The following is a 20,908-nucleotide window of genomic DNA, read 5'->3' as shown; positions in this document are numbered from 1 at the left end:
AACACCTATTATCAATATTTTCTTGTATTGTATTTGTGTGTTGAAGTTTAGTGTCCGTTGTCAGCATCGAAACGGACACTACGAACGGACACTATGTGAAACGTGAACCTACAATTTAAAGTGGAATCCGAACCACCGTAAAGCGTTCAATTTTTTAAATGCTCTCTCATTGGGAATCTAATCCGATTTTACATGCATCAAAGGCACACGCACTAGCTATTAGACCAGAAGTGAGGGCATTTGCATTTATTATCCATCTTCCTTATCGTATATATATATACGGTTAATAATTTTATTAGAAAAAAAAATAATAAGCTTACATGGAATTTGATTTAATTTCCTTCAAAGCACTATCCTTTGCTAACAATGTACAGGGTGTCCGGAATGGGACTGACGGTTTTAAAAGTGTATAGTTTTAATATGGTCAAGAATACAGGAAAAAAAAAAAACTTTCATATTGAAGGAAAACTCAAAAAGTTTTGTCCAGCAAATTTTCATACTTGAACAACTACCGGTGACGGCACTAGTATCGCCGATAAATAGAAATGGCGTCGGCAGTCGAAAAGGCGCAATGCGTGTGGTGGTTTGCAAAGACAAAAAGTGTTGTTCAAATTCAAGGAAATTTTGGACGTGTTTACCACAAGGATCCTCCATCACGCAACAGTATTCAGGCGTGGAAGGATCAATTTTTATCAACGGAGAGTGTAGTGTAACAACACAGAGGTGGTAAATCCCGTGTGTCAGAAGAAAATGTGGAAGCAAGAAGGGTGTGTTTCTCACGTAGCCCGAGGAAGTCAATTCGTGCAGTGAACAGGCAATTGGCAATTCCGAAGTCAACAGTGCACGAAGTGGTACAGAAACGATTACGTTTGCGCGCGTATAAGGTACAATTGTTGCAAGAAATTAAGCCCAACGATAAGCCACAGAGAGCAGCATTTGCTACTGAAATTCTGGACAGGACATTATGACCGTAATTTCCTATTGAACGTTGTTTTCTCTGATGAAGCAACTTTTCACTTGTCTGGCTGTGTTAACAGACACAATGTTAGGATATGGGGATTTCCACATGCGTACATAGAACATTCTAGAGACAGTCCCAAATTGAATGTTTGGTGTAGGCCCCTTCTTTTTCATAGAGCAAACCATAACAGGAAAGTGTTCTTAGACATGCTTCAACACTTTGCTGTTCCCCAGTTACAACATTTGCAACCTCAAGTGATATTCCAATTGGATGCTACCCTGGCACATTGGAGCCTGCAATTGAGGGAGTACCTTAATACTGAATTTCCTGGTCGTTTGATAGACCGTGATGGGCCAATTAGGTGGCCTCCACGCTCTCCTGATGTTACCCCTCTGGACTTCTTCCTGTGGGGGTATGTGAAAGACCTTCTGCATTCTGGTGAAAAGGTGCGTAACCTTGATGAACTGAAGAACCGTATTAGGAATGCGATTGCTTCAGTAACACTTCAGATGTTACAGAATACGTGGAGAGAGATTGAGTTAAGGTTAGATATTGTGAGAGTTACAAATGGAGCTCACATGGAGTTACACTGAGTTAGAATGACCTGTACGTAAAACCATATAAACTTTTTGAGTTTTTCTTTAAATTCATGTTTTTTTTTTTTTTTCTTCCTTTCTTTCTTCTGTATCTCTGACCATACTAAAACTATACACTTTTAAAAACCGTCAGTCCTATTCCGGACACCCTGTACTTGTCCCAAGGACGAATTCATGACTGGAAGCAATTTTGGAAGGCTTCCTTTGGAAAGGCGTTCAGCTGCTCTGTCGTGGCCTTCTCAATATAAGGAATGGTGACAAAACTTTTTCCTCTAAGCACAGTTTTAGTTTTAGGAGTCCGAAGTCGCATGGTGCTACATCTAGAGAGCACAGCGAATGTGCATAGACAGGAATATTTTTTCGGCCAAAAACTCGCGGATCAAAAGCAAAGTGTGGCTTTCTTGTGGTGAAGAAGGAACCATTTGCCCATCTAATTGACGTTAAAACGCTTTTCACGGACCCATACAAGATGTTTAGTTCTTCTGAAGGTTCTCGAATAGTCATTCGCCTGTTTGAACAAATTATATGTGCCCTTTTTGCACATTTTCATCTGTTTTTGACGTCGAAGAATGTCTCGAATCGTTGGTTGTTTTCAACCAACTCCTTGCAGCTTTTAGATCGCTCATACCACTTGTAAACAGACTTCAATGCCACCGCTTCATCGCCACACACTGATTTTGACATTTCGTGAGCTTCTTTGGCATTTTTTTTTTTTTTTTTCAGCTTAGAACAAAACTTAATGTTGATGCGCGACAGACATTCTTAACACATCCTCACTCTTCTGTCTCTGGAAGCCAACTAACATGTCACAACTCGTTCAAACTCGACACTGACTCTAGCGAATGTTTAGGCTACCAGGCTTACTATCTGAAATGGATACAACGTCGATAGATGGCACTGTGCAATTACATTCACTGTACTTTTTGATCACGCCTTGTATATATATGAACATATAGTAGTAATCTTCTACTATCGCAAGTACTATTATTTAATTTTTTTTTTTTTTTTTTCATGTGACCAGAATTGATTTTCTTTCCGCAATAATACGAACACTGTATCGTTTTGATAAGTGTACTCAAACACTGGATTTCCAGTGAGTACTCAATCTTCACTAGTTACGGAATCTGGACTTAAAACTAATGTAATAAATAACAAGACATCACAAGATATGATAATTTTACTGACTCAGGGCGCTCGATCTATTTAACTTTGTCTGCCTAGTATTAAGTTGTCTCACTATTCAGGTAAATGCCAACGCGGTACGAGAAGTATCAACAAATTTCGAGACGAGTTCTGTAGCTCGTTAACAGATGGCAACATACGACTGCATATGATGTCACAGGGAGCAAGGACCTTGATACGTCAGTGTGCTACAAGGCATCGTCTTACATACATCGGAAACTGGTGCTACTCTGACAATGTATGTTATCATGTTTACGATTTCATCATAGACACCAAGTTGGAACAAAGAGCGAATGTAAAATTCAGCATTAAACTTAGTAAATCTGCCACTAGAGACGCTTGACCTGACTTGGCAAGTTCACACCGATACTGAAAGGAGTTAAACGAGGTGTTTTATGTGAAAATCGCCAAAGTGCATGCTCATAGTCTTTTCTTGATATTCGTAGAACAATTAACATGTACTACTGTCAGGTTTTAGGACGTCTGAAGGTAAACATTCGACGAAAGCAACCGGCTCTGTGGCATCATAAAATCTGGATGCTCCACGATGACAATGCAGTATGTCCCCAAGCTCTCTTCATACCTAATTGCCTCGCAGAAACAATATGGTCTCCTTTCTAATTCATCCTACTGGCATCTTCGCTATTTTTTCGAGTATGAAATCCGGCTCTATTCTGACACTAACGCAGAGATTCAGCACGAATCGCAGAACATGCTTGATATTCTTCTAAAAGAAAACTTCAAGCACGTATTCTGGAAGTGACAGGAACACTGGAAGCGCTCTATGCTTTGCAAGGGCGCTATTTTGAAGGTAATAATGTGCAAACGTACAAAGGTTTTTGCAAACAGAACTAGCATCGAAACTTTCTGGAACTTCCTAGTAATTCTACATATTTGTCTTCGTTTAAAAATAATAATAATAATAATAATAATAATAATAATAATAATAATAATAATAATAATAATAATAATAATAATAATAATAATAATAATAATAATTTCAGTTCTCTTATTAACTCTACTAATCACCTTAAAATGCTATAACATCTACGGAAAATGAGTTTTATTTTAACTCATTTTCCTTATATGGTATAACGTGTTAAGATGACGACCAACTTCGGCTGCACATGTTAATGATTTTCATATAATACTACGAAACATAATTTTACAACTATTAAAAGAAAATCCTGTAAATACATACCACAAGAAATGTCAAGTTTGATTTTCTTTTTTGTTGCTTCTTTCGTAAGAACATCCTTCAAAATTGAAATTGTGGAAATATTGTCGGACTTAAATTCTGCTTTGCCTTTTCTGCAAAGGAATACAAATAGAAAGCAAATGTTATTTATTTTAAATATTTTTGTTTTTTTAATTGATTGGTTATTCTATGCAAGAATATGCATGTAAATGTTTTCCATTTTCCACTTTACCGGTTCTTAGGCTATCGAGAATGAGAAAAAGAGATAGAAGTACTGTAACAAAGATATTGCAATCAATGCCTGAAGTGATTTCGTTAGATTACAAAGCAGCGAATTCTTTGTTCAACGTCCCTTTGTTATCTTTGTGGTAAATCTTATACGAATATCTTATGTTTTCCCGCTTCCTTAACAAATTAATCAAGTAGCGTAAGGAGTGTAAAATGCTACTGTTATCCACACAATCCCCTGCTCATACTAACAGATACTTTTGTTTAGAACACATTTGTCTGTACAAACTCTGAATCTTATAAGGATTACAGAAATAGTCATTGCATTTTCTTTTAAGAATATTAGAGATCTAAAGAAACTGCTGCTTACACTGTTTGTGTGGAGTTCATAAGTACAGTAATGTTTGTGGACATTATTCTGTATTCCTTCGTGGTCAAATGCCTGATGCGCATAGTCTCCAGTTTGATTCCCCAGATCTGTCTCGGACCAAACCTGGTAGTGTTTCGGATCACACTTTAAACAGTAAGTTCCGTCTTACATAACTCTGCTAAAAAGAGTCTTATTAGACCAAGCAACTCCAATTAATTAATTAAGCATTTTCTATTATAAACTGATTAGTTGAAATGCCCGTTATTCACACGGGGAGAATAGATGTATGGGGAATATTTGAACGCCTTCCCCCTTAGGAAATACATGAGGATAAGTTAAGAATTAAATGACACCGGGAGTATCACTATTCATTTCAGCGACCCCGAAACTATGGATTGGACTTTCATATCGGTAATTTTTGATTATTTTTACATGTCACTCGCTCACTCTTCTCCTTTGCTGAAGTTAAGCCAGTGTCACACAGGTATAAACAATTATCAAATCGGTAGAACGGTCTAGAAGGGGTTAGCTATCAAACATTTTCATATATTCCCCTTCATTCCTTCTACCCCTTTGCCGAAAATGTGCTAAGAACATAAGTCAAGTCAGGGTGAAGTCACGCACCAAAAATCATCAAAATCAATGCAGCGATCTAGGAATTCATCGTCAAACATATTTCCACATGTCCACTCTTCATCCCTTCTTCTCCATTGCCGAAAATATACTACAAACCTTAACATCCCCTTCTCATCCCTTCTCCCCTTGCCGAAAATGTACTAAGAACCTAAGTTAAGCCAGGGTGTAGGCATGCATTAAAAATCATCAAAAATGGTGCAGCGGTCTTAGGAGATGTTAGCGAGCAAATATCTTTACATACACTTTTATTTATATAAGATATGGGGATAGTAAAAAGATGTGAGACATTTGTCTGTCAATGAAGTCTTCCACTAGTACGAGTAATTCCACATAAAACTACTAGCCAGTATGTAAATAAATTTAAGACACTTACGAGTATGTACAATGTAGCATTGTGTCCAAGAAAGTAGATACAAAGCTGAAGGTAATTTCATCCGTAGCTGGAGGTTTCTCCGGAATTTCTGGAATACAAAAAGCTACCCACGAATGCATTTCAGCTTGACTAAACGGTCCTTGCAACGTAAGAACGTTGTATGGCCTGAAAATATACATATACACAATAAGAAAAACGAAGCCATGACAACAAGTTTCACTATTTTCTATTAGATTATTTTAGAAGATTATTATTATACAATTTCCTTTTTTTCATTATTGCTCATATTTAAATAACTACAAACGTTGAATGAATTTGTACAGAACCATTTCTACTCTTGATCCGAGTTCACGAGGACTTAAGATGGAGGATGGCGGTTTGTTGTTGTAACACATTTTTCATTACGTATCAAGCAAAGTTTACGTCGAGATCTGGTGTCACTCGAATAAACCCTTGTAGAGTATATGGTATATGTATCCCATGTGCACAACTTTAGAAATAAATAGATGACAACCCGCTAATGCGACAATGAACCACATAATAACCACGAGGCGAGATCAACCCAAATTCGGGCGCCACCAAAACGAAGTTTTAGAAAAGTAAGTACAACGCATTTGAAATTGGAAGAGATCGGAAGGACCCAGTCCAAGTACTTTGGAAGGAATATTGTTATCCAAGAGTCAGAATCAGGATTGACGAAAGCAAAAATTTACTGTATCAACACTGAGGCCGAACCTACATAACAGATATAATTTTACATACAAGTATTGAAAATTTTACACATAGCTGAAAAAGGCCGAGATTATTAAAGGGGTAAGTACAATATTACATATATAAGGTAACGAATTTCATTGTGAACACAGCTACTAGTTATTATCAACGTTTTTATGTTCTTTCTTTACTGCTGTGCCATTTATCTTCCCGAAGGATGATGTGATATCTTCGTCGTGGAATGACCAGCTAAGCCAATTCTTTTCGTTCCTTAGATAGAGTTATTAAGATAAGCTAGGTTTCTTTACGTCTCTAATGAAGTACAATGGTGGTTAGATACTATAGGTTAGGTAGGTTACAATAGAGTAAACCTTGAATTTGTATTATGATAATATTATTCTATCCTAACAAATAAACTATAAATTTCTTATTTTTTTGTATCTCATTATACAGGATGTTACATTTTCTTATTTTTTTGTATCTCATTATACAGGATGTTACATTTTCTTATTTTTTTTTGTATCTCATTATACAGGATGTTACACTTTCTTATTTTTTTTTGTATCTCATTATACAGTATGTTACATTTTCTTATATTTTTTGTATCTCATTATACAGTATGTTACATTTTCTTATTTTTTTGTATCTCATTATACAGGATGTTACATTTTCTTATTTTTTTGTATCTCATTATACAGGATGTTACATTTTCTTATTTTTTTTGTATCTCATTATACAGGATGTTACACTTTCTTATTTTTTTTGTATCTCATTATACAGGATGTTACATTTTCTTATATTTTTTGTATCTCATTATACAGAATGTTACATTTTCTTATTTTTTTGTATCTCATTATACAGGATGTTACATTTTCTTATTTTTTTGTATCTCATTATACAGGATGTTACATTTTCTTATTTTTTTGTATCTCATTATACAGGATGTTACATTTTCTTATTTTTTTTGTATCTCATTATACAGGGTGTTACATTTTCTTATTTTTTTTGTATCTCATTATACAGGATGTTACATTTTCTTATTTTTTTGTATCTCATTATACAGGATGTTACATTTTCTTATTTTTTTTGTATCTCATTATACAGGATGTTACATTTTCTTATTTTTTTTTGTCTCTCATTATACAGTATGTTACATTTTCTTATTTTTTTTTGTATCTCATTATACAGGATGTTACATTTTCTTATTTTTTTTGTATCTCATTATACAGGATGTTACATTTTCTTATTGTTTTTTGTATTTCATTATACAGGATGTTACATTTTCTTATTTTTTTTTTTGTATTTCATTATACAGGATGTTACATTTTCTTATTTTTTTTGTATCTCATTATACAGGATGTTACATTTTCTTATTTTTTTTGTATCTCATTATACAGGATGTTACATAAATGTGTGTCACAATACTTTGGGAACAGATTTCTCCCATCAAAATAGAAAAAAAAAAAGTTTATATGGACCTGTGCTCAAAGTGGATAGTTTCGGAATTATAGGGTGCCGAAAACGCAAAATAAGTGAACTATCGTAGTCGGGTAAAGACATCACTGAGGAACTGGTATGCGAACTATCCAAATATCAATCTTTCAGAACCTCTGCTACTTGCACAATCATTTTAAGAGAGGCTGTTTGGGAGTACTTGATCACTCTCCATTTACCTCTTTAAAAATTGGTGTGCAAGTACTGGAGCATTCTTAAGAGTCTTCATCCAGGCGAAATTAAAATACCGCTAATTTTACAGTAATTATGTGATATTTTCAAATAGATAAAAGATAATCGAAATGTGGAACAAGAGCGCCCTAGACAATATTATTTTACATGAGAAACCGTTATCACGACTCACTTATTTGCTTTCGATTTCGAGCCATTCTGAAAATCGGCATTTATTTTTGCGTTTCTAAACAGCTGAAAACGGAAAGCCACTAGATCACTTGTGATAACGGTAACTAACGCAAAATAATATTGTCTAGGGTGCTCTTGTTCCATATTTCAGTTATCTTTTATCTATTTGAAGATATCACATAATTACTGTAAAATTAGCGGTATTTTAATTTCGCCGGGATGAAGACTCTTAAACATGGATATTAGGATAGTTCATATACTAGTTCCTCAGTGATAGCTTGACTCGACTACGATAGGTTCCATACTAGTGGAACGAGGAACTTTTAAAGTTCATTTATTTCACGTTTGCGGCACCCTAAAACTCCGAAACTATCCACTTTGAACACAGGACCACATAAACTTTTTTTCTAACTTTAATGTAAGGAATCTGTTCCCAAAATATTGTGACACATTTATGTATATTTTTACGACGACTTAGACGACATATTTCTATAAACTCCATTCACTGGAACTAGAATTTTGTTGATATGTACACAATTAATTCATGCACTGAGACATCAAATATGAAGAGAAAAAAATATGAAGGAGGCCCTGTCGGTCTGAAACAAGTTAGAATTGCATTGTATTATACATGAATGCCATATCGTAATCTTCCAGCATCGAAATTCTACGATTAGTTTCAACTTAAATTACTCGTATTTCAAGTCAGATGTATACTCTTACTATAATAACTTGGAAAATCAATTGATAAATTACTGTCAGTTAGTTGGTTGCTCTTTTGTGGCTTTATTTTATTCCTACTTTGATGAAATTTATAAAATCTACAGCATGGTTCTTAATTTCCGATTATTTATACATTTGTTATAAATTCATTATAATAATTTTCTTCTGTTTCTTCTTCAGATCGTTACAATATTTTAACCCTTTCACAGAGGAAGTCGACTTTTGTCGACAGAACCAAATTTCCTTAACATGCGAATGTCGACTATAGTCGACGTGTTAAAATTTGTTTGTCCGTATCTTGGCTTTGTCGAGAGTAGTCGCCAAAGTTGTACCGTTCATTTTTGTTTGTGTTCTACTGTTTACGATAAACAATAGAAATCACACAGAAAACCTTTGGCGACTACAATCGACAAAACCAAGATACAGACAAATTTTAACACGTCGACTATAATCGACATTCGCAGGTTAGGGAAATTTTTTTCCGTCGCCTTCCACAGTGAAAGGGTTAAGGTTCCGTACTCTCACGCATAAGCAACTGCATATGTTTGCTATAAACACATGCTCCTACCACGAACACGGATTATTATATTCAAACATAAGCAGAAGCAGACAACGGAAGGATGCTACCAAGAAGACACGGAGAGATTTCGGAAGGAAAATGAAGACGGCCGACTCCCCTTCAAGAGGATGTCTATAAAAGAGGACCTCAAGAGGACGAGAATATCAGTGCACAGCTGATCGCTAACCTACCTAAAGTCTCTCGAGATCGCTGTGGGGTAGAAGATTTCCTTTAATCCCTATTCCTGAGGCTGCCATGAGCAACGGAGTATTCCTTTAATTAACCTAACCCTGAGGCTGCGATGAACAAAAGGGGTAATCCTTAACTACACTATTTCCGGAGACTATCATGAGCAAAGGAGATATTCTTTAATTACCGTCTGACGCCGTTCTGGGCTAAGCTAAGACATATAACCTTCAAATAAGAGGCCATCTTGTGTGCCGAGGATCTTTTACACACTCAAAATACATTTTATTGACTTTGAAATACTTACAAGAACTTTGTAAATTTTTAAATAAGACTTTAATTTTTAATAAAAAGTGTAGGATTCAAAACCTGGACTTTCACTACAATATTAAATGATTCGGACCATAAAGCCAATTGTCAAATGTTATGTAATTATTTATAAAGGTGAACATTATGAAGTGCAACTTGAAACAATAATAATAATGACGTTAATTATTTACAACAGCATAAAATATAACTTAAAATCACAACAAATAATTTTTTGTACTTAAGAGAGAAGTGGTTCAGTGCAAATTAAGAGTTGATCCAAGCATCTGAGGGTTTTCACAGTACTCTAAAAATAGTTCAAATACAACCATGAAGATAATTTTACTAATTATTGACTCATAATGATATTCATTGGTCAAGAATCTCACTCTGCACAGATATTTTCGTTGTTATATTTAGCTCATATTTGTACTTAGGTAGAAAAAAAAAAAAAAAAGGAATATGTGTTCTTGCCTCTAAAGTATACAAGTATTTTTAGACATATATGTATAAACAAAACTTCACAACTATGAACAGTAGAAGGATTGCTTAATAGTGAAACGCTTACCTTTGGTTCTAATAGTGAAGCACTCCTTGTTCGACTCGCGGCCACGTAATTTTGTGGTAGGCAAACATCTTATGCGTAAAAATTAGTTCAACTTACCACTTACTGCGTCTTGCAATAATTTTCTTAAACTATTTCACCAGATCCGCCTACCATCTTCAGCAGGTTAAAGTCCTTTACTGGAAAATCATTTCACATCTGAAACTGAGATGCTATCTTGCACTTCTGTAAAGCACAGAATTGAAAAAGAGCAAGATCACAAAACTTAATAACCAGGTTTTTTCGTTCTTTAAAAACTCTTGAGGTAAAGTACGATTTCCTGTAAAAGCTTAACAACGAAAGCCGGTTATCTTTGAGATTTACGAGAAGGAACTCCGTTTTCATATAAACCACACATTTGTTGCCATAAATTTCACTATAACGGTATTTTTGGATCAACCAATGATGATTGCAGACTATTGGCTATTAATATGGAGAAGGCTACGAGTATGTACATTTTACTAACTTTGACAACAAATTAGATTGTTGTTAATTTGAAAATGTATTTGTAATTGCAAATTGATGTAAAAATGATCTTAGTTTGTCTTCGTTGCCAGGTCGATGAATTTTAAATCGAGTCATTTTACTGACAAAACTTGCAATAAAAAATAAGAAATATTATACACTAATTTAAGCATTTGAAACGTAACAGCCTTTCAAGAGGAGTGGAACTTAAGGTACTTAGTTATTAAATTTTGTGATCTTACCCTTCTTCGATTTTGTACTTACAAAACTACAAAAGTACAAGACTGAAATGACTTTCGAGTAAAAACACCAACCTATTGAAGATGACAAGCGAATCTGCTGAAACAACTTACGAAAATTATAGCACAACGTAGTAAATACCAAATGTAACTAATATTTATTAGCATGCATCAATTTCTTCCATTAAACAAGTATTTTATCCGTAAGCTTTCTTGGGACTTTCTCACTGCTTCCCATTCTCTACATTCCACTAATTTCTTTACCATCACTTTCTTGCATTCATTACTCTTCTCATTTAATCGACTGATGGAAACTACTTGAGTTTATTACTCTTCTCGTTCAGTCGATTGATTGGAACTTCCTGCGATTATCATTCTTCTCTTTCAGTCGACTGATTGAAACTGTTGACGGTTATCACTCTTATTCTTTAGTCGACTGATTGAAACTATCTGCGTTTATCACTCTTTTCCTTTAGTGAACTGACTGAAACTACCTGAGTTTATCACTTATCCTTTAGTCGACAGATTGAAACTACATGAGTTTATCACTCTTCTCCTTTAGTCAACTGATTAAAACTACGTGAGTTTATCACTTGTCCTTTAATCCACTGATTGAAATTACATAAGTTTATCAATTATCCTTTAGTCGACTGACTGAATCTATCTCACTTTCTACGGTTATCACTCTTACCCTTTAGTCGATTGATTGAAACCGTGCTTTTATCACTCTTCTCCTTTAGTTGACTGATTTAAACTATCTTCGTTCATTTCACATCCTTCAAACGAAAAGGACACTCATTGTGCTTCACTGTTAACATTTGTCGCTGTGGTAGGCTATGATGCTATTTTACAAGGTAATATGCAATATGGGATGTGCGAATAGTTAAAGTTCTTGACATAATGTGGAAAAAGTAAGTACAAGATGTGAAATCAATTTGTACATCTAATTAGACACGGAAGACTGTTTCAATACTAAAACAATTCACATGAGAGTCATTGGTACATCTTCTCTGTAGTTCTAATTTGTCATCTTAATGGTATCTTACATGTACGAGGAAGAACACTATGTTAATTTTATTTTCTTTATGGTAATAATCTTCCACTCAGGAGCTTATTCGTGGCTAAGCGGTTAGCGTACGCGCCTTTGGCGTGAGAGACCCGGATTCGATTCCCGGCGAAAGCTCATGTGGTTTGGATTCCACTTTAAGTCCACGTCTCATATAGTCTCGCTGCTGAACAGGACGTTAAACTCAAAATCAATTCAACTCAATCCTCCATTCATCCTGGCCTTTCTGTTATCTGACCTATTGTAAATTGAAAGTTTGATAAGGTTGAACGTTGATTATTTATGTTTCATAAGGTAATAATATTATCATAAGCGTTATTTTTAAGTATATTACATACTTTATACTGTATAATAACTACATAATCTATCTTATTTATAAGAACTATTAGTGTTAAAAATAACAACAGACAATATCAGTGGTGTAACTACGATGGCGTGAAACCCCGCAATGCGGGGGGCCGATACTTCCAAGGGGGCCCTTCACTCGAACCTCTTAATAGGTCAAATCAACACGCTTTTCAGTTTTGTATTAGTCGGCAATGTTCTTCCACCCTCCCCTTTTTCCGGCTGTCTTTGAAAGGCTTGACGTGTAAGTCAAGCACCGCGAACACAAAAAAGGGAAAGTCGTTCCAATCGGCTTTTAAAGGCTATATATTTTCCTTCGGCGGGAAATATTGAATCAAACTGTTTGATATACTAAATTCACAGTTCCATTGTCGTTTCACATCTTTGCGTGATACAGTATTCAAATTTTTCTTTTTGTTTCCTGCCAATATAATTCATCTCACTGATGATGAAATTGTAAGAAGGGCACAGATACTTCACACAACTTACAGTTGTGATATTGGTTCTTCGTTTCCGAAGAAAGTAACTTGCTTTGTGAAACAGCTAAAATCTGAAATAAGTGTTTAGAATTCTGTGTTTGACCTAACAAGGCTTTTGATTGTGAAATAGGTAATTCGCGTCTAGGTTTTCAGAATTTATTACCGTGTATTTGTTGTTTTTGACGCACCCTGTATCTGTCAGTTCTGCGAAGAGGTCGTTCTCAAAATTGAAATAAATAAAAAGCTATGTGAGAAACACAATGGGCCAAAATATATTAAGTAATCTAGCATTGATCTCAATAAATGCGGACGAAGCTGAAAAAATGGATGTACGGGAGTTAAAAGATTTTGCTGACAGGAAAGCAAGAAGGAAACCATTCAATTAATGCCTGCTACTCTTCATGAAGTTTGACGTCACTGAAAGCAAATAGATAATCTTCCATTGTGAAGCTTAATGAATAAATAATATATATAATAAAGTGGTTTCCATTTATGAATATTTAGGCCTAGTAGTTACATGCATTTAACTCATTATTCACAGATACACGGAAGTATGGTTATTTATTATGTTATCTATCATTCGACAAAATTTTTTGTTAAGGCGAGGGCCCTGGATATTCTCTTGCGGGGGGGGGGGGGAGGAGCATAAAACGTAGTTACGCCACTGGCCAATATACTGACACTCAGATTTTTAACAACCATTTTACTTACTTGAAATTTATGTTTCCTGAAAATATCTTACGCATTCAAGCTTTTGGATCTTTTCTTGACTCTTGTTCACAGAGCATTAAAATAAAAGTAAAAGTATTAAAACTTGAAGGAAATAAAAAGCAATGGACTCACAAGAGTACAATATGCAGAAAACATCTTCTCAATAGTTACCAGTCACACGTCAAATAGTCGTGCAGCACGCTCTGAAATAGCGGGCTTACGATGCATGTTCGATGCATGTTAACGAAGGATAGTTGCCAACTCATGTTGTTTTTGTTGTTGTGCTAATACTGTATGTACTTTTTAATTACTGTCTCCCATTCCTTGCTTAACTAACCGTTATCTATGTTAAGTTTTATTTTTTTCAAGAAAAATAAACAAATTTTCAAACACGAATCTTTCATTGCATTCTTGGTTCCAAGTAACATTCTTGAGACTACAGTATTATGTTGTGTTTCTTTCAAATATTTCAAAAGACTTGAAACTGGGTGTTCTGCTTTTATATCTCTGAAATTTTCCTTGATCTGTATCTTTAAATTTCTTACCGCCGTGCCTATATATATGAATCCATTTTCTTTTACTTTTACTAATTTTCCCCCCTATTTTTATTCTCCATGAACAAGTATCAAGGAGGGAACTTAAAGCTTGGAAGAGTAAGTAAGATATTTTCACAACTCAGAATTTCAAATAAGTAAAATGAATAAAAATCACATACTTTAAAATCTTTAGATGTTACGGTCTTTACCTGTTGGGATCAAATGCATGGCACCTCATATGCAACGACAATGGTTTAATCCTGTACTGACGTACTTGACAACATTTCGGTTGCAACCATGGAGTAATATATGCTTGTAGCATGCCGTACTGTCCTTCTATAGTGCGTATTTTGATCTCCAGCCGTGTGGTATTCACTTGACACCGGTAGGTGGCTAACAGATAATTCCCACTCTAAAAATAAACACAAAACATAATCAATATTTAGGTATGTCACAAACCACTGTATTATTTTCATTATTTCATCAGACGATCTCTTCATGTATAAACTAGATAAGTAATTATACGCATTGTAATATAAGCCGCTTGAAAAGCCATCTTATAAATTAAGTCAAAAGGTACTCGCTTACCATGCTCTTCTGTATTCTGTAGTTAAATTCTAGCAAACAAGTTAAAATCGAATAGTCGCTGACAGCTGTCACCATTACTAAGACGCAGATAAGTTTAGTGGAGAAAAAATGCATGGGAATTAATTACTTATAAAAGAAAAACTATGTAAAGATTTACACTAGAAAACACAAACTTCTTGCTGGTACAGAGTACATAAACCTTAATTCTTTGTGCTTCTTATGTGGTTGGTGATGCCGATGAAGATGTCAACTGCTGTTATTCCAATTTCTGTCTCGGTTGCCCAAGTCAGAATTTAACTTTTATTCTTTCTGTCAAATGAAGATATCGAGGATCGGCTGATAAGTTCTCGGCCCGACCCCCTTCCGAATGTACCACCCTGATGTAATTGATGTCATGTGAAATGTTGATCTTTTATATGTTTAAGTACCAAATTTCACGATTCTACCACGAACGGTTTTTATTTTACAGGTAATTGAATGAACCATGGCGGAACCAGATGTCAAATTCACCAAAGAGGAGTTGCGAGGTGTAATAAAGTTCTTCTTCCTGCAACAGAAGTCGCCCAAGGAAATCCATGGTTGCATGCTAGACACATTGGGTGGACAGTGACCTTAATACTCCACTGTGAAGAAATGGTGTGTGAACTTCAAGCGTGGTGAATTTTCAACAGAAGATGGTGACAGGTGTGGCAGGCCAGTGTCAGTGTCAACTCCGGAAAAAGTGGACCAGATTCATGACCTGATTTTCAGCAACAGACGTATTTCGCTTCAGGAGATAGCTGACAAAGTGCACATATCCAAAGAACGTGTTGGGTCAATAATCCATGATCAGTTGGACATGCGCAAGTTTTCTGCGAAATGGATTCCGAAATGTTTGAACGCGGATCAGAAACGCGAACGTGTGAGATCATCGCAGGTGATTTTACGGCATTTTGCGAACTCCAAGGACGATTTTTTGAATCGGCTTATTACCCAGGATGAAACGTGGTTGCATTATTTTGATCCGGAAACCAAACAGCACTCATGCAAGTGGCGCCACTCAGGATCTCCAAGGCCCAAAAAATTCGAAGCACAAAAGTCCGCAGGGAAGGTGCTTGCCTCAATATTCTGGGATAAGGATTGTGTTTTGCTCTGAGACCACCTTCCAAAGGGCCAAACCATAACTGCAGAGTATTACTGCAGTCTGCTGGCTAAGGTAAAGGACGCTATTAAAGAAAAGCGCCGGGGAAAGTTGACACGAGGTGTCTTGTTCTTGCAGGATAATGCTCCTGTCCACAAGGCTGGCAGAACAATGGATTTTCTGAGGGACTGTTTTTTTGAGGGGTTGGAGAAGTTGCAGCATCGAAGTGTTAAGTGTGTTGACCTTCGAGGGGACTATGTTGAATAGCCTCACACTTTCATACCTGCAGTTCAAGTCCTTCTGGGTCGGGCCGAGAACTTATCAGCCCACCCTCGTATTGTATGTTTTTTTTATTTTTTATTTTTTCATAAATGATGATTTTTCTTATCCCTTCTAACTTATCGATGTTGTATTTTGTATCTCAGGAGTTTCGAAAGGCTCTTTGTTGGAACATGGATGAGGTTGGCATCCCGGATAGGTTCTTTCAGTGTGTGTGTTCCTTTTCGTCATGCCTATATAATTTGCTTGGCATGTGCATAAGGCTTCATAGACACATGTAGAATCCAGGACATTACTGAAGAAACTTTTACAATTTACTGCTAACTTTTTCAATTTATACAAACTCTCAAAAAATAATAACAGTAAAAACCATACAGGAACAGAAATTGGAGCTTAAAATTTGTATATTGGGAACAATGTTAAGTATGGCAACACTGCTCATATAGGATGCAAATTTAGTTGGAAGACAAAGAGAAAGCAGAAGATCGCAGGAGTAATTATTAATAAAAAGTATAGAACAGATGGCTTTTAGGGTTAGTGCATTAACTACGACATTAAGAGTGTGTATATACAGTGGAGTCTCGTTAATTCGAACTTGGATAATTCGAAATATTGGATAATTCGAACAGAAGTCCATTCCCCTTGAAAATTGTATTGAAAACAATAGTAAAATATCGTGGATAAATCGAACTTTGAACCTATGTTTTGGATAATTCGAAGTAAATACAGTTGAAAATTTTTAATGTTGGACAGATGTAAACAGAGAAATACGGTTTTAATGTGTTTTCAGTTATCCAGATGCAGCCATAGGGAAGAGTAATACGAAAGATAAATAGAAAATCTATGTAATGATAAAGATGAAGGTGAGTTGGGGAAGAAGTAAAGATAGAGAACGTGTGCCAATCTAATCTTGTTTCAGAATTGGTTGAAAATTTAAGATGAATTATTGATAAAGTCACCCAAATGTTATTAATATCGTATTCCACGCAATACATGAAATTCAGGATTTATTGACTGTGCAAAAACAATCAAATTTAAGCAAATGAGATTTACGACTTCTTAAGAGTGAGAACAGAATATTCAAATTGTTACTGGTGTTTAATTGTTTGGGCTATTCAATCTATGTTGTAGTGTTGTACGTAAATATATTTTCCATTGTACACGTAGTTTGAATTATGTAGAGTCAATGTCGTTTGTTAGTTTGTGGTATTCGATCACGCAAATAATAAGCTGCTTTAAAGGTAAAGTCTACACCATGTGAATATGTTTTTGATGCACAGTACTTTGATTTGTTTGTGGTTATTTTGTGCAAATGAATGTTGTTGGATGATTCGAATTTTGGATAATTCGAAGTTTTTTCGTGTCCCCTTGGACTTCGAATTAAAAAGAGTCAACTGTATATTCATATCACTGTCTGTTTAAACATTAACATGTAAGTAACAGCATAGAGGATATTCTTAAGCCTTAGCCCCGAAGAAAAATAGTTTGGGACGTCCTGGAAATAACGGCTAAAATTCTTTAAAAAGGAACATTACTGACGATAGTTTTTAATATATCTTGATCACACGAGGAGGATCAGCGTATAGTGTTCCAAATACAACGTTACCCCTTCACATCTGCGCCTGCCATTCAGGCACAAGTAACGGACTCATTATAACACCCTATGACATCCTGCATCATTGGTCGAAGACTAGAAGCAGCTGGACTACTGAATTGCCATCCCTTTCGTAGGATGACACCGTAACAGATGCGGCTGCCTTTGGAGGGTGCCATACCCGGGAAACAGGTAGGGATGCGCACGAGACGAGTCGAGATAGGATTTTCCTGACAAAATTCGAGTCGAGACACGGCTCTTCCAATAGTAAAATATACATTTTTCGAGTCGAGACATCACTTTTACAGCACATTTTCGAGACGAGACAGCCACAAATCTTGTCTCGTGCGCATCCCTAGAAACAGGCATTGCTGACCAGTGGCGTCGCATTTTCAGCCATGAATTTTGGTTCCTCACACCTCGAATGACCTCGTCTGTGAGTATGGCTGCACCTAAGGGAGAGGACACACCGGTGTTACTCCTAGTATCGTGGTGTGAGGAGGCATCGTATATGACTTGAGGTCACTTCTGGTAGTGATTCAGGGAACTCTTGACGGCATAACGGTACATAACGAACATCCTGCATCCTCATGTGTTACCTCAAATAAGACAGTAATCCTAGTACTTTCTTTCAACAGGACAATGCTCGTCCACACACAGCACGTTTCTCTATGACTTACGTGCGTGATGTTGAGGTACTTCAGTGGTCAGCAAGAGCCCTCGATCTGTCCCCGACAGAATATGTGTGGGACCAGCTTGGACGTCAAATTCGTCCCATTGCGAATTTCCAGGATATCTAGGACTAGTTACAACAGTCGTGGGTTAACTTGCCTCAGGAGATACAACAGCTGTATAACACCCTTCCCAACCAAATCTGTGATGCATCCAAGCCAGAGGGAGTGCTGAAATAGAATCATATAATCACATAGTAAGAGTACTAATGCAGTCCGGTGGACGTTGTAGCAATCACAGATCACTGCAATTTTAATCATTCACCTATCCACCGATGGTTCTGACGTGTATGAAATTACATCGACATCGAATTAAACAAAAAATGTTATATGCAATTTTGTGCTAAGAAATGAAGAAACAAACTGAAGGGGAGAAAACAATGAGATCAAAAATGAAATGGCATGGACTTGTGATAGGAGAATCAGGAACCATTTTCTCTCGTTTGCAGTGGCGTACGTGGAAGTTCTGAAGAGAAAGGGGTTCAACCTTTGAAGTTCTTCTGATTTCAAGTTTGTGTATAAGTATCTCAGTATGGTAATTGTTTATTTCTGCATAATATCTTGCTCAAGAATAGTTAAAAACCCGAAACCTCCTTGAGTACGTCGCTGCTCTCCTGAATCTTCGAACTACTATGTAAACGTAGACGCGCACCAGGAGGAAGAAGGACTGAACATTAAATTTCTTCTACCAGCGTAAATTACAAATAAAACTTACTATCCCCACTCCTAAAGTTTTCTCTAGCTGCGAATCAATCTAAAATGTTAGGATTCAGAGCCACTATTACATGATGACTTAGTGGCCCTACTAGTAGATCTATGGTTGGATGGATGGATGAAAGTTTATCGTCCCTTTCAACAGGAAGGCTCTGTGAAATGAGAACCTACAGCCTAACGAGCGATCCGAATTACATGAACTCCCTCCGGAAATCGAACGCGGGTCTCCCTTCCCGATGACGCGTATACGAATCATATAGCCACAAACGAATTAATTATCATATCTAGAAACATGTGCGATTGTACTCACCACTTCCATTCAAAATTGAGCTCCTTGTACGTTTCCATTACAGGCGAGCGAGTGTTTGGAACAAGCAATTGTTTATTTTTCAAGAACTTGAAAACTACTGAGTTTACTTATTTATTGAGTAGAGTATTTATTATTTTATTTCCTTTGTTATATGTAATAAAGTACCTATGAAATATATTTTGAATCCTCGTGTCTTATCCTTTCATTTGATATCTAACAGAAAAGTTAAACCATAAACAAATATCAGTCATGAGGAGGCCCGCAACTAGAAGGCGGCTAGGGAGCCTGACTCCCCTAAACTTTTCGTGGCCCCTCCAGACCTCAATACAAAATGCTATCATTAATGCAAAAAAAGAAAAAGAAAAAAAAGAAAAAAAAAGAAAAAAGATATCTGTAAGAGAATTTTTAATGACTTGGCCCCCAATAACTTATTCATAGCCCCCCAAACCTCTGTGGCTAGTTTGGGGCTTGGTCATGAAAGTATCAAGACTCTATAGCAACGTTTCCCAACCGGTGTGCCGCGGCACACTAGTGTGCCGTGAATGGGCCGCTGGTGTGCCGCGGGGAAATCGAAACAAAATTATTAATTCTATAGCAATCAAATTGCAAGACATAAGGGAAAATGTATATTTGTATTTCACATTACTATGAATGTACAATTTTAAGTTTCATACCATGTTACTCTTGTGTACAACTTTAATGTTGAAAAAAGTATTTGTTATCATTGTTATGGCCATTGTTGCTTCTTTATTGTTGCAGACTATTTCGTAGCCTGAAATTTTAAAATATCATTCAATACCTTCGACAAAGCAAACATGAATACAAATTACCTACATTTGTGTTTTAAAAGTAAAAGAGATTTGTTTGTCCGTTTGTTATTTAGCAATCTATCTTCTTAGTGAAAGATTGGATACAGTTTTCGAAAAAGAAAGCGTAGTTTTGCAAACCTGAGACCAATATTTCATTTGAATTGTTTTCTATTTTTAAATTAGAATGAAAAGTAAGCATAATGATTAACCACGGGGGAAAACCAGTGATCGAGCTTTCTTCTCTGTGAGAAAGATCATTAATAACAGAAAAAAATACCACGGTATTTTATATTTACAAATAATAATATCTATGAGTGTGCCGCGAGAATTCAAGTTACACCCGTAGTGTGCCGCAAGTGGAAAAAGGTTGGGAAACGCTGCTCTATAGATATCTTATTCATCAAATTCCAAGAAACTTCTTAGATTCTACAT

At 36.0% G+C, this 20,908-nt stretch overlaps 1 protein-coding gene across 6 annotated transcripts in view; it reads right to left on the bottom strand.

Annotated features, from left to right (window-relative positions):
• LOC145670333 (BBSome complex member BBS7-like) overlaps nucleotides 1–20,908 on the bottom strand; it is a 97,316-nt gene that overhangs the window by 7,224 nt on the left and 69,184 nt on the right. For all 6 annotated transcript variants that reach the window (XM_081738863.1, XM_081738861.1, XM_081738867.1 and 3 more), the window contains exons 12-14: nucleotides 14,541–14,743; nucleotides 5,545–5,709; nucleotides 3,941–4,050 (exon numbers count right to left, since the gene is read on the bottom strand). In XM_081738863.1, coding sequence (XP_081594989.1) covers nucleotides 3,941–4,050; nucleotides 5,545–5,709; nucleotides 14,541–14,743 — 478 coding nt within the window. The remainder of the gene's footprint in view (nucleotides 1–3,940; nucleotides 4,051–5,544; nucleotides 5,710–14,540; nucleotides 14,744–20,908) is intronic.

This window comes from Thermobia domestica, chromosome 14, assembly GCF_964235325.1.
Source record: "Thermobia domestica chromosome 14, izTheDome1.hap1.1, whole genome shotgun sequence".
NCBI classification, from domain to species: Eukaryota; Metazoa; Arthropoda; class Insecta; order Zygentoma; family Lepismatidae; genus Thermobia; species Thermobia domestica.
Note: the sequence above shows the minus strand (reverse complement) of the source record. Positions and strands in the feature narration are given on the sequence as shown.